The following is a 14,584-nucleotide window of genomic DNA, read 5'->3' on the forward strand; positions in this document are numbered from 1 at the left end:
ATAATTACCTGCTGATCAATAATTACTAACCCATCAAACGGCTTCAATAAAGGGAAGCCATTTACTGGCCATCATTGAGTTATAGCACCCACCCAAAGTACCCTCTAACCACAATGTGAGGTTAGACATGATACCCATGGAGTAAATCAAGTTATGCCATCTTAAAATAGACGGAGTTTTGTACATGATTAAAGAGATTTGACCATTTCTAGTATGGTGAATTAGGTATAGTTACGCTTATTTAAGAAACCAAGATAGAGATGAATTATGCGTTCAATATAAAATTTACAGATATGTTTACTCTACTTTGGTCAACACCTCCATATCTGTAGCTTGGCACCTGTAACATTACTGTAACACCCACCTCGGGTCACCTCTTCCCCTCCTCCCACACCTAATTCAATATGCCCTGCTTGGGAACACTCCAGAGTGAACACCAACCCATTGCCCTTTATTGCCAGTGTATTAGCATCTGAACAGAGTGGCATCAATCACTTGTTCCTACACTCCGCTAACTAGCATCAGAAGAATGGCTAGGAAGTAAACATAGCAATTTCTGCACATACATTGTGGTTGCTGTACCTCATCGGCAAGCAGTCTAAGTCTGATCTATGCCCAAAATAAATGGTTAGCAGATACATTTTAATTTATTGTTAAAGAAAACAAATGTGTGTGTACCATGACAGGTACACTATAAATGTTTCCAAGATAATAAGTTAGGAGAAATGTGTAGTTTTGTGGCTGCACAAAAAAATAATAGTTTTGTGGCTGCAACTCATATTTCAACACACCAGACCACACTGTGTTACTTTCATATTTGCAAACACTGCCTAACATGATTTCTTTAAGAAAATCACAAAATGAAAAACCTTGGAAACATATATAAACTTGAATAATATCAAAGTGTCAAATGTTCAAAAATATAGCCCTTGTTGTTAGTTTTGTTTAAAAAAAAAAAAAAAAAAAAAAGAGCTTGGTTTCTCATTTTAAATCATTTCTTGTTTAATTTAGCTAGAATGGAGGCACCCGGTAGGCAGAATATAATTAAATACTAGAACTAACCTCCAGAGATTTACATGGGTCTTGATCGATGTAATTGTCCGTAAACGACCTGTAGGAGCATAAACAAATTATTAGGCTTTAATGCTGGTGTTAACTAGAATCTCACTTTCTTTAATGAATACGATAGTAGAATGCATAGCATGTAAAACATTTCTGAGGTTTTGTCTTCCATTTAACATAGTCACATAGAATGTGACGGCAGATAAGAACCATTCGGTCCATCTACTCTGCCAAAATGCCTAAGTACTTTAATTAATCCCTGGCCTTATCTTATAGTTAGGATAGCTTTATGCCTATCCCACCCATGTTTAAACTCCTTTTCTGTGTTAACCTCTACCACTTCAGCTGGAAGGCTATTCCACCCATCAATTATCCTCTCAGTAAAGTAATACTTAATGATAATTTTAAACTTTGGCCCCTCTAATTCAATAATATATCCTCTTGTTGTGGTAGTTTTTCTTCTTCTAAATATACTCTCCTCCTTTACGGAGTTAAATCTCTTTATATATTTAAATGTTTCTATCTTATCCCCCATCTTGTCTTTCCTCCAAGCTATACATATCAAATAATATCAGGAAGTATTACTTTACTGAGAGGGTAGTGGATGCATGGAATAGCCTTCCAGCTGAAGTGGTAGAGGTTAACACAGTAAAGGAGTTTAACCCCTTAAGGACCAAACTTCTGGAATAAAAGGGCATCATGACATGTCACACATGTCATGTGTCCTTAAGGGGTTAAGCATGCGTGGGATAGGCATAAGGCTATCCTAACTATAAGAAAGGGCCAGGGACTAATGAAACTATTTAGAAAACTGGGAAGACTAGATGGGCCGAATGGTTCTTATCTGCCGTCACATTCTATGTTTCTACCTGTTAAGATCCTTTAATCTTTCCAAGGAAGTTTTACCCTGCAATCCATGAACCAGTCTAGTAGCCCTTCTCTGAACTCTCTCCAAAGTATCAATATCCTTCTGGAGATACAGTCTCCAGTATTGTTTACCTAAACCATTGTCAATATTACCTGTTATTTTCATTACCCAACCCCAAAAAATCAATAAGATTAGTTAGGCATGATCTCCCTGAAGTAAACCCATGTCACTGATCTTGAAAAACAGAATTTGATGCATTTGTTCACAAATTCCAAGAAAAGCACAAGTGCATCTGTTTACTGCTACATGCAGTGTCATTCACTAAGGATCACAACCTAAATTGGCTTGATAAACTAGCTTTGCAGTGTACACTGTCAAGGGTTTTGGGTTAAAAAGGACACTGCAAGCACCGTAACAATTCACTGTACAAGCATAGTACAACAAGATCCACTAGTCTTTGTTTCCTTGGCTAATCCAGTGCAATGAAGAGTAGAGTTCTTGGACATGAAGAGTGAAACACTGCACTGGATGGGTAAACGTTTTAGATGGGACTGTGGTGAGGGAGTATGAAGGGTAATTTGCAATAGAGGTTGGTAAAATGAAGGGCTTGAGTGGTTAATAGTATGTAGGAAGAGTTCATGTCATTAAAAAAAATGAGTAGAATACTTATGCCAATTGTATTATGGTGATTACAATGGGCATATTATTAATATGAGGTCTGCACTGGCTAATCTGATTTTAGTATATCAGATGTGTCCTAACATGTATTTTAAAAAATTGACAGAGAATTGAGCATTGAGACTGCAGGCGCATGCTCTATACACCCAAACTGTTTAATTAAGCTGAAGTTGTTTTGGTGACTGTGGTGTCCCTTTAAAGGAATGCTCAGTGATCTCAATGTAGTGGTGCCCTAGTGCCATCTTACTCGTTTCCAAACAGTTTAAGACAGAAGTGTCCCCACGTGCTGGGCCTTGTGCCTCTTCTCCAATACTCACAGGCTATCACTGCCTCCACTTTGCTGCTCAAGCTAATGCTTCCACATTACTCTGTGCTAGCAGGAGGAAAGGCAACAAGGGACATTTGTTAGGTGTTAAGCCATTTAAAAACAGTTGAACATTAAAGGTAAGGAACTCCTGGCAGCATAACTGCTTCGTTGAGATGATGATTTTAAATGCCCAGTGTTGCTTTAAAGTTTTTATCCTCCACTTACAGTTTTAGCAGAGGATTGAGTGAGAGAGCGGGTAAGACAATCCTCCCAAAGGCGGCTCTCTTGCTACCTGTCACTGTACTACTCACCCAGCAAGCATTTCTCTTACTTTTGTAAATATAGGAATCACTGTTGCATTATCTGTGAGGATTCCTCTGCATGGGGAAGCTTACTTAAACAAAGCCAATCACAGCAGAGAGAAGGTTGCAGTGGAGGGTAGGTGTTACAACAGGGTGGTGGCACAAAAAGGTAAGTAATGCTAGAACTGTTTGCAAATCATAGAAATATATAATTTGATAAATGATAAACTTATTTATGCAATGCCTCTGGCGCTGACACCATAAATGTTATAAATAAACTATATTAGGTTAAAGGGTTTTCTTTAACCATCATATCCACTACAGTCCAAAGGAGTACCCTGATGTCGTACTGGGAATGGGGCAAACTGTTCTACATTTGCCCTCTTGCCTGCTCCTGTCAGGCACCGAAGGTCCCATAAGGGCGGCTGAACCGGAGAAAATGGATGCTGTCCCTGCTGTTCATTCACTGGCTGAGTGCACCAGCTGATTGCACTCAGCCAATTAATGAGTGTGCACAGACTTAGTAATGACGCTTCAGTGATATTGCCGGTGTTGATTAGCACCTATAGGAGCTAAGGGGTTAAACTTACTATGTGCAGCCTTTTAAACTCTGCACATACACACTCCAAGAACCATGATAAACTTCAAATCACTGAAGTGGTCATGGTGCTTGGAGTAACCCTTTAAAACTTTGATCATCCAATCGGGACAAGAAAGCATATTTTAAAGAGGGCTCATTTCTCCAAATGGGTCAGTTTCAGAACTATAAAAATACGTTATTATTGAAAATACATGATGCTTGGAGCACCCTGAGCCCACTCTTTTCTGAGAGTGGCTTATAACGGCAGTGATTTGTAAAGCAAGTTCCTGCTATATGACAAATAGGAAATCTAAATTCTGAGTTGCAGCATGCACCTTAGGCTAAGCTATTCCTCTTCCCTGGAACTACGCAAGCGGCTGACTTTTGTAAATGCGGTCCTTGACTCACACAATAGCAAAAGACAGCCAAGTTCACTAATCAGTGTACCAGTCTGTGCATAAATTGACAGCAATCTGCCGTATGACTGCTGTCTTTTTATAGAGTAATTTAAACCACCTGTATAATGCATTAAAAATATAGGATACATTTTAACAAGACTAAACCTTTTATTTTTTAAATACTTTTAAGACAAGTTTCACAAATAAGTAGATGTAAATCGGACATAATTCCAGATGAAATAATACATCCATCTTCCATAAATGAAATAGGAATCAAGGCACCTGTGCTTTAGGCGTTATGACAAAGATTAAAGCAGGGTTCGATAAATCCCAGGTGCCTGAGATTTGTCCTGGCACGTGGGATTTGTGAGCCTGTTCAGCCACTGAGTTCACCGGCTCAGTAACACTGAGCATGCGGGCATGCTGCGGTATCAGTGGGCGTGCGGGCGTGCTGCGGTATCAGTGGGCGTGCGGGCGTGCTGCGGTATCAGTGGGCGTGCGGGCGTGCTGCGGTATCAGTGGGCGTGCGGGCGTGCTGCGGTACCAGTGGGCGTGCGGGCGTGCTGCGGTACCAGTGGGCGTGCGGGAGTGCTGCGGTACCAGTGGGCGTGCGGGAGTGCTGCGGTACCAGTGGGCGTGCGGGAGTGCTGCGGTACCAGTGGGCGTGCGGGAGTGCTGCGGTACCAGTGGGCGTGCGGGAGTGCTGCGGTACCAGTGGGCGTGCGGGAGTGCTGCGGTACCAGTGGGCGTGCGGGAGTGCTGCGGTACCAGTGGGCGTGCGGGAGTGCTGCGGTACCAGTGGGCGTGCGGGAGTGCTGCGGTACCAGTGGGCGTGCGGGAGTGCTGCGGTACCAGTGGGCGTGCGGGAGTGCTGCGGTATCAGTGGGCGTGCGGGAGTGCTGCGGTATCAGTGGGCGTGCGGGAGTGCTGCGGTATCAGTGGGCGTGCGGGAGTGCTGCGGTATCAGTGGGCATGCGGGAGTGCTGCGGTATCAGTGGGCATGCGGGAGTGCTGCGGTATCAGTGAGCGTGTGTGTCTGTTAAGGTGAACTACCCCCCTCCCCCCAGTCACATGGGAATTGTGTTTTTCCTCACGCCATGGTTGGCCTATCCTCCATGGCTGAATAAATATATTTTGATGATCTCAGTCAATCCAATGCTTCCCACTTATACTACAGCCCTAAGAGACTATTGTGCATGCGTGGCAAAATGTTTCACTACGCCACTCAACATCTCCTCACAGACATGCATTGAATCCATGCACCCCTATGGGAAGAGAATTAAAGGACCACTATAGGATCAGCAATACAAACATGTATTCCTGACCCTATAGGGTTAAAACCACCATCTAACCACACTGGCCCCCTCATGCCTCCGCTAAATATAGTAAAATCTTACTTGTATGCAAGTCTGTAGCTGAGTTTTTTTTCCCTTTATTATTTGTTTCCTTTATACCTGCCCACTGCCTGCTGACATCATCAGAAGTGGTAGCCTGATCCAATCACAATGTTTTGCCATAGGCATGGCTGAGACTGACAAAGAGGCAGATCAGGGGCAGAGCCAGCACAATTCAAACACAGACATGGTCAAACAGCATCTCCTTATAGAGATGAATTGAATCAATGAATCTCTATGAGGAAAGTTCAGTGTCCGCATACAGAGGGAGGAGACACTGAATGTTTGGATGCATTTTAGGCAGCCATGACACAGGAAGGATCTCTAACAGCCATCTGAGGAGTGGCCAGTGAAGTTATCACTAGGTTGTAATGTAAACACTGCATTTTCTCTTAAAATACAATGTTTAAAGCAAAATGCCTGCAGGTGATGATTCTATTTACCAGAACAAATTCAATAAGCTGTAGTTGTTCTGGTGACTATACTGTCCCTTTAAGTACCTTCATGCAGTGCGTGGAGACACTTAACAGAAGTGCTGCACCCAGGAAGCACTTCTAGAGGCCGTCTGAGTAACTGGAAACTAGAGGGGTTACCAGGCAGCAACGTAAATATTGCCTTTTGTCTGAAAAGATCGTGTTTACACTGAAAAGCGTACACGGACAGACTATAGACTTCAGAAAAACAACATTAAGCTGCAGTCGTTCTGGTGAATATAGTATTAGTATACATTGGAAAAACCTGGCTCCTAGATTCCAAGCAAATTTGTCAAACCCTGGCTTAAAAAAAAAAAAGGCAAAAAATGTACAGGTTTACAAAGATTACTATACTCACACTGCAGAAGATGCGCCTGAGTCTGTCATGATGTCTGTGTGAGATCGCAGCTCTACAGCCGGATACTGTGAATACAAGTGATAAATCATAAAGATAATATAAAACAATAAAAGTGTACAATGTAACCCACCAGACAATAACATTATTTTATAATGTGTTAGCTCATGTGACAGGGACATGTTTCACACCCATGCCCAAAAGTGTCAAAGCTCACCTTCCAGTGCCCCTGGCTCCTCTATCACCCACACACACTATGTAAACAAACAAAGGGGGGGGCAGAGTATAAACCCTCCACCCATCACATGAAAGGCTATGGCATGCACACACACAGATATAAAGTCACACTGTGTACACTGACAGGCTACAGCTATATGGCACAGGAAGTGGAAGCTATAGAGAGCTGAGGATAGAGTGTATGGGCATACTACCAGCCGCTGGCCGCACTCTATCAGTCCTGCTCCGGACTCCGGGCCGTTTACACTCAGTCACTGAGAGGGTAACACTAACCCAGCTCCGCCAACGGGAAAGTTCTGGACTGGCCGGGCAGTTACTCCAGCAACCAGCGAGACGAGGAAGTGACTAGAGCGGTGACAGAAAGTTGAACAGCGACACCTGCTGGACAGGAGTATGACAGCTCAGGCTGTGCTGATACACAGTTGTGTGGAAGGGATATAAAACTGGTTGAAGAGGGGGTTTAGAAGAACAAAGATTGACACTTTACATTTTTTTCTGATGTTAGTGGGTGATGTGGTCAGGGGCAGGGCTGTTCTAAAAAAAATGTGGTCACTTAATATTTACAAAATAGGCACTGTCCCTTCTAAATAGGGACACTTGGGAGGTATGTCCCAGGCTGTGCATAGTACTTTTAAGACCTAGGGCCATTGTACCTAGAGAAAATTGCAGTGTAAACGGTTAAAAATAATAATTTTAAAAGTTTAGTAGGAAATAATACTTGTCCCCAGTGATACCGTCCGTGCAAAGATAGCCAAGTATATATTTTTCTTGTTTGAAATCGTAGCAAGTTAACTAAATGTGACTGTATAGGGGTAAAAGAGACCTAAAATCTGGAAGAGGAGGACATTTTGCCCATTGTTAAAGGGTCACACCAAGCACCATGACCACTTCAGTGACTTCAAGTTGTCGTACCTCCTGGAGTCTGTATGTACAGGTAAGAGCAGTATATTAAAGTGTCCATTAAAAAATACAACCTAAACATAAACATATTAAATAAAAAAATAAAAAAACCTTAGCATTCCCTAAACCTAGGCTGCACTCCCCGGTATAAAACATGGCTCACAGTCTATAAAGATAAGCACTCAAAGGGACTGAAGCAAATTACTGTAATGATGTTAACACTGGCCAAAATAGTGGCACAGAGGCTTTAGGTTAATGTCATTATTATTATTTATATAGCGATAAATTCCATAGCTAGGAGGGGGAGATTTAGCAATAAATGAGACAATTACAAAAGATTACAGGAACAATAAGCTCAAACAAGCTTACAGTCTACTCTAGATGATCAAACATGTAGCAATTTTTGACAATTGATAGCTGAGAACCAACAGCTTGGTAAGCAATGCCAGTAGCAAAAGGACAACTTTTACTGGGTCATGCGCTCACATCCCATCAGTTTCCAATATTCCTAAATCTCTCTCTGTACATATATATGTATATATTTTAATGATATCAAGTTCTCTGTTACCTGGGAGCACTAAGCTCAGGCAAGCATGTGCTGTATACAGTGGTGTACCTACCACGGTCGCAGCTGCAACTGGGCCCGTCACTCTAGGTGTATAGATAACGCCCCTGCAGTCTCACTACTCAATTCTCGTAGTTAAAGGGACACTCCAGGCACCCAGACCACTTCTGCTCATTGGAGTGGTCTGGGTGCCAACTCCCACTACCCTTAACCCTGCAAGTGTAATTATTGCTGGTTTCATACACTGCAATATTTACCTTGCAGGGTTAACTCCTCCTCTAGTGGCTGTCTACTAGATAGCCACTAGAGGGCACTTCCGGGATTCTAGCACAGGTTTTCTGTGCCATAGCGTCGCTGGACGTCTTCACGCTGTGTGAGGACCTCCAGCGTCGCAAAAATCCCCATAGGAAAGCATTTTCAATGCTTTCCTATGGTGAGGTCAAATGCACGTGCGCGGCATTGCAGCGCATGCGCATTAGGTCTCCCCCGCCGGATGACGTGGTGATGGGGAGGAGCGTGAGCGGACCCAGAAGCAGTGCCGAGGGACATCGGCGCTGCCTCAGGTGAGTCACTAAAGGGGTTTTGACCCCTTCAGCAACCACGGATGGGATGTGGGAGGGAGAGGGGACCTGCAGTGCCAGGAAAACGATTTGTCTTCCTGGCACTGGAGAGTCCCTTTAAATCACTTTGTTTATTCAGCCCTAGACACACCTCCATGAGATTTGCACAGCCTTCCTAAACACTTCCTGAAAAGGAACCTAGATATTTTAGGCTCCTCTATTGCACATTCTGTTTATTTTAGAATGTATCTCCTGTTCTACTAATAGCCTCCTAGACCCTGCAGGAGCCTCCTGTGTGTAATCTAAGTTTAATATACAGAGCAAGAGATAACAAAAACTTCTAAAGCAAGTATAATATATGGTTGAAATTGAAAAAATAATTTAAAGGACCACTCTAGGCACCCAGAGCACTTCAGCTTAATGAAGTGGTCTGGGTGCCAGGTCCAGCTAGGGTTAACTAATTGTTTTATAAACATAGCAGTTTAAGAGAAACTGCTATGTTTATCAATTAGTTAAGCCTTCCCCCTAATTCTCTAGTGGCTGTCTCATTGACAGCCGCTAGAGGCGCTTGCGTGATTCTCACTGTGAAAATCACAGTGAGAGCACGCAAGCGTCCATAGGAAAGCATTATGAATGCTTTCCTATGTGACCGGCTGAATGCGCGCGCAGCTCTTGCCGCGCATGCGCATTCAGCCGACGGGGAGGAATGGAGGCGGAGAGGAGGAGGAGAGCTCCCCGCCCAGCGCTGGAAAAAGGTAAGTTTTTACCCCTTTCCCCTTTCCAGAGCCGGGCGGGAGTGGGTCCCTGAGGGTGGGGGCACCCTCAGGGCACTCTAGTGCCAGGAAAACGAGTATGCTTTCCTGGCACTAGAGTGGTCCTTTAATGCAGACTTTGTCAGCCACAGGCACGGGAATTGCAGCGACGGCTGCATAAACAGGACAAAGTAATTAAACTCCTAAATTGCAGTTAATTAAAGGGACACTGTAGGCACCCAGACCACTTCAGCTCATTAAAGTGATCCGGTTACAAAATCCCATCACCCTTAACCCTGGGCATGTAATTATTGCAGTTTTTAATAAACTGCAATAATTAGCTGCTAGGGTTAACTCCATCTCTAGTGGCTGTCTAGTAGACAGCCACTAGAGGGACTTCCAGGCTCAAATGTGACTTTTGGTCGCCTAAATGACGCTGGATGTCCTCACGCTATGCATGAGGGATTCCAGCGTCACCGGAATCCCCATAGGGATTTCCCTTTGGGTGAAATCCTAATGCGAGTGCAGCCATTGCCGCACATGTGCATTAGGTTTCCTCCGCCAGGTGGCGCTGGACCCAGGTAAGTGACAGAAGAGATTATTATCCCCTTCTGCACCACGGGAGTGGGGGCACTATAGTTTCCCTTTAAGGTTACGTTGTTTTGATGCCTTTAGTGTCCCTTTACCTGCATCCATAGATAATATATATTGATTTTTAAAGGACCAAAAAAGGAGCTTTCTATATGTATAACTAACACAACATTACATTTAAATAAAATGTTGAAAATGAGGGGGAAAACGATTTATTTCACATTTTTGTTTATAATAAATTTTACACATCAAGTGCAACTAAAGGAAAATAACTTAGTTTCTTGTATTAGTAGTTTTTATTAAATGACTTGTTTGTCTGAGATCTAAATTAATTTTTGGTAGTTAATGCTAGCTGTATACTGTATATCTACCCTAGCATTGCCCCTAAAACAGCATTGATGCTTACCTTACCCTAACACTAATTGTAACCTACCCCTATATGATTCCCTCTGCTTTTGCCAGTATTGATATAAGCACAGGGATTTCCAAGTTAAAACAGTAGACATCAGTCTGTTACTACAAGGCTGTTTGCAGATCTAGCATGCAGTCTCTGCAGTTCACACTGTGATCAGTGCTGGGCAGCTGGCAAGGCTAAGCACCAATCACAATAGACGGGGGGCATGCATATAGCTAATTGGTCAGTCTGGGGCCACTAAATATCAATAGATACCTGGGTCTCTCTGGTGTAAGTAGGAATTTAACCAGAACTAGACCGATGGGACATTTGATAACGTGCTAATGGCATTAAAGTCCAATATTGTTAGGATGTAATGGAACATCCTAAAGGAGTTACGGAATAAGGTAACCTAATCTTAGTTCTTACTCTAGACATTATTCTAACCTTAACTGTATGCTCATGCAAGTTTAGTTCCTAAACGTAACCCTAATGTAACTTTAAATTACCTTAACTTCCTGGGCTGCAGGGCAACCCCTAACTCTAAATCTGTAAGGTATAAGACTAACTTTGACACATCTCTGTCAAGAACAGGGATCAGGGATCTATTATAATAGGCACACTGGCAGCACTTATAAATCTACAATTCCACCCTCTCTTCTCAACTAGACATCATGGCACCTTCTACATTTAAACGCCGCAGGCACCCCCAACAACAACCCTGGCACACCAAGCTCACTCGATACCTCCAAAAATGAATTTCTCCACTATAAATTTATGCTGAGCTCATACAGCTTGGCTCTTTCCTCTGCAAAAGTAAATTACTTCAATATGTTCATAACCACACTCTCCCGCGAACCCAAACAACTATTTCACACATTTAACTCTCTTCTACGCCCTGTTGTTCCTCCTTCATCTACTAACGTGACCGCCTCAGACTTTGCAACTCCCTTCACTGACAAGATCTCTACAATCAGGCAAGAGATCTCTTATCTTTCTTCTTCCCCTTACAATACTTCCCCTAACTTCACTCCCTCTACTGTTCTATGTTCACTCGCACCCACTACATTGAAAGAGGTTTCTGCTCCAGTCCTCCCGCCCCACCACCTGCTCCCTAGATCCAATTCCCTCGCATCTCATCTGTACTCTGTCTTCTTCTCTTTCTCCACCTCTCACTAAAATTCTCAATCTCTCCCTCTCCTCTGGTATATTTCCCTCGCCCTTCAAAAATACAACTGTAACCCCAATTCTAAAGAAGCCCGATCTTGACCCTAACTCCCAATCCAACTACCGTCCTATCTCGCTACTGCTTTTGGATCCAAGATCCTTGAAAGAATTGTGTATGCGAGACTGACAGCCTTCCTCGAGTCCAACTCTCTGCTAGACCCGCTTCAGTCTGGTTTCCGCGCTAAGCACTCTGTGGAAACGGCACTGACCAAAGTATCCAATGATCTACTCACTGCAAAATCTCGTGGTCACTACTCTATCCTAATTCTCCTTGACCTGTCTGCGGCTTCTGACACTGTTGATCATCAACAGCTTCTTTTCATCCTCCGCTATATCGGTCTACAAGATATTGCTCTCTCCTGGTGCTCCTCCTACCTCTCCCAGCGCTCTTTCAGTGTTTCTTTCCCTGGCTCTGTTTCTTCTCCCCAACTCCTCTCTGTTGGTGTACCCCAAGGTTCAGTCCTTGGTCCCCTACTGTTCTCCATTTATACTGCCTCCCTTGGTAAACTCATTAGCTCCTTTGGCTTCCAATGTCATTTCTATGCAGATGACACGCAAATCTACCTGTCCTCTCCTGATCTCTCCCTGTCCCTCTTGACTAGTGTCTCTGACTGCCTCTCTGCTATTTCTAACTGGATGGCTGCCCACTTCCTTAACCCCTTAAGGACACACGACATGTGTGACATGTCATGATTCCCTTTTATTCCAGAAGTTTGGTCCTTAAGGGGTTAAACTAAACTTGACCAAAACTGAAATTCTGGTCTTCCCTCCTTCAAGTGTTGTTACTCCTGTGTCTGTCTCCCTCCAAGTCAACAGTGCTACCATCAGCTCCACCATGCAGGCTTGTTGCCTAGGTGTTCTCTTTGACTCAGACCTCTCCTTCAAGCCTCATGTTCAGTCTATCCCCAAATCCTTCCATTTCCATCTCAAAAACATTGCGCGCATCCGCCCCTACTTAACGCCTGATGCGACTAAGGTGCTGGTCTATTCCACTGTCCTTTCTCGCCTTAACTACTGTAATCCGCTTCTCAGTGGTCTTATGTGCTCCCAACTTGCACCGTTACAGTCCATAACGAATGCGGGGGAGAGGCTCATCTTCCTGTCCGCCCGGACCTCCAACGCCTCACCCTTCTGTCAGTCCCTACATTGGCTTCCTATAAGATATAGAGCTCAATTTAAAATTCTGGTTCTTGCTTTCAAATCTCTACATAATGCTGCTCCCACCTATCTATCCTCCCTTATACACAAGTATGTCCCATCTAGGCCCTTACGACTTACATCTATCTTCTGTCCGTACTCCCACCTCTGATGCTCGCCTTCAAGATTTCTCGAGGGCTGCACCGTTCCTGTGGAACTCACTTCCCTCCTCCGTAAGATGCTCACCCAGTCTCCACTCCTTCAAAAAATCATTAAAAACCCACTTCTCCATAAAAGCATATCAATTGAACTGTTAATAGCTCCTGACCGATTCCTCTTCTGCAACTGTCACTAGTCTAATACTATCCTTACCTTTTTGTGTCATTTTACCCCACTCCCTCTAGCCTGTAAGCTCATTGAGCAGGGCCCTCAATCCCTCTGTGTCCTACTGACCTTTGCTTCTTTTTATGATTTTTCTATCTTGAGGTACTGTCCGATGCACTACACACGTCAGTAATGCTAAAAAGCTCAGGCCTATATAAACCTTAGAAACCATAGACCTGTGCCTCTTATGGATTCCTGACCCTTAAGCGCATTACTTTTTTCTTGTTTGCATTTTTATTTGTGAAACAGAACCTTGCTTGTTCCTTGATTTTGCCTAGTCCCCTATTGTGTATGTTCATGTTGACCCTGACTTTCTGCTTTCTCCTTTGTTCCTATCTGTGGCAAAGTTCCTGACTTCACATTTGCCTTGTGTTTATGATATTTAGTATTTCCAATATCGGTTTGGCATCAGCTTTTTTTTTTCCTTTCTGGCTAAAATGTAATGTTAGTTTGGTTCTGAAAGTTTCACATTAATTCTAGCTTTAGTAAGTCCTGGTAATAAGCCTAACTATCCTTTCTTACTTTGCATTTGGTTAGGTTGCAGCTTGTACCTTGCAAAGGATTCCTTGAGTATCCGGACAGAATCTCATGGATACCTTACCTTGCGGTATCTCATTAAAAGAACAGATTATGAAAAATAATAACTTTATCTACACTCTTACCTCAGAAACCGAATTCCACCTAGGAGAGCAGAGACAAGCACTTGATGCTCACTTTGCAGTTAAACTGTTCAAGGACATTTTAACCCCTTGAGACAAGAGTATGCCCAGGGACCTCATGGCACCATAACATTTAGATTGTCGTTTTTGTGCCTGGAGTGTTCCTTTAGGTAGCCCTCTTCAGCCATTATGTGTGCAGGTTCCCGAGAGATCACAAAAAAACGCTAGAGGGAATCAACTTTGGGACGAATAAAAGACAGATTGTGGAGGAGGTAGACCATTTGATTGGATATGTTACCTGTTCGTCTGGTGTCCATATAGATATGAATCCAACACAGGATGTGGATATGAGATTTGAGCTAGGAAGTCTTGGCTCTATTTTCTCTGATAATGTTTAACCATGAGTGTGGCTGAAATCATTAGATTTTCTTACTAGAAGAGGTGTGTATGTATAATGTAAACAAGCAAGTACTGTCCAACCAACCTGACATCATGTTGGTAGACAAGGAACAGAAGACTGCAGTAGTGGTGGATGTGGCAATACCCAGTTACTATAAAAGCAGGAAGAAGGAACACGAGAAGATAGACAAATACCAAGGACTGAAGTAGGAGCTAGAAAGTATGTGGAAAGTGAAGGCAGCAGTAGTCCCAATTGTTATAGGAGCACTTCTATAGTGTGTTGTGACTCCCCAAATTGGTGGGAGTGGCTTCAACAGATTCCAGGTGGGACATCTGAGATCGCTGTCCAGAAAAGTGCAGTT

At 43.3% G+C, this 14,584-nt stretch overlaps 1 protein-coding gene across 4 annotated transcripts in view; it reads right to left on the reverse strand.

The window, feature by feature from the left end:
* SUGT1 (SGT1 homolog, MIS12 kinetochore complex assembly cochaperone) overlaps positions 1 to 6,994 on the reverse strand; it is an 83,983-nt gene extending 76,989 nt beyond the window's left edge. Inside the window, exons 1-3 of one of the 4 annotated variants that reach the window (XM_063425954.1) lie at positions 6,928 to 6,994; positions 6,421 to 6,485; positions 1,063 to 1,111 (exon numbers count right to left, since the gene is read on the reverse strand). In XM_063425954.1, the coding sequence (XP_063282024.1) occupies positions 1,063 to 1,111; positions 6,421 to 6,449 (78 nt within the window). In that variant the 5' untranslated portion in view covers positions 6,450 to 6,485; positions 6,928 to 6,994. The other 3 variants (XM_063425957.1, XM_063425956.1, XM_063425955.1) reach the window with 3 other exon arrangements.
* Between the last annotated feature and the right edge of the window lie 7,590 nt (positions 6,995 to 14,584).

The sequence above is a fragment of the Pelobates fuscus genome, chromosome 1 (assembly GCF_036172605.1).
Source record: "Pelobates fuscus isolate aPelFus1 chromosome 1, aPelFus1.pri, whole genome shotgun sequence".
Taxonomy (NCBI): domain Eukaryota; kingdom Metazoa; phylum Chordata; class Amphibia; order Anura; family Pelobatidae; genus Pelobates; species Pelobates fuscus.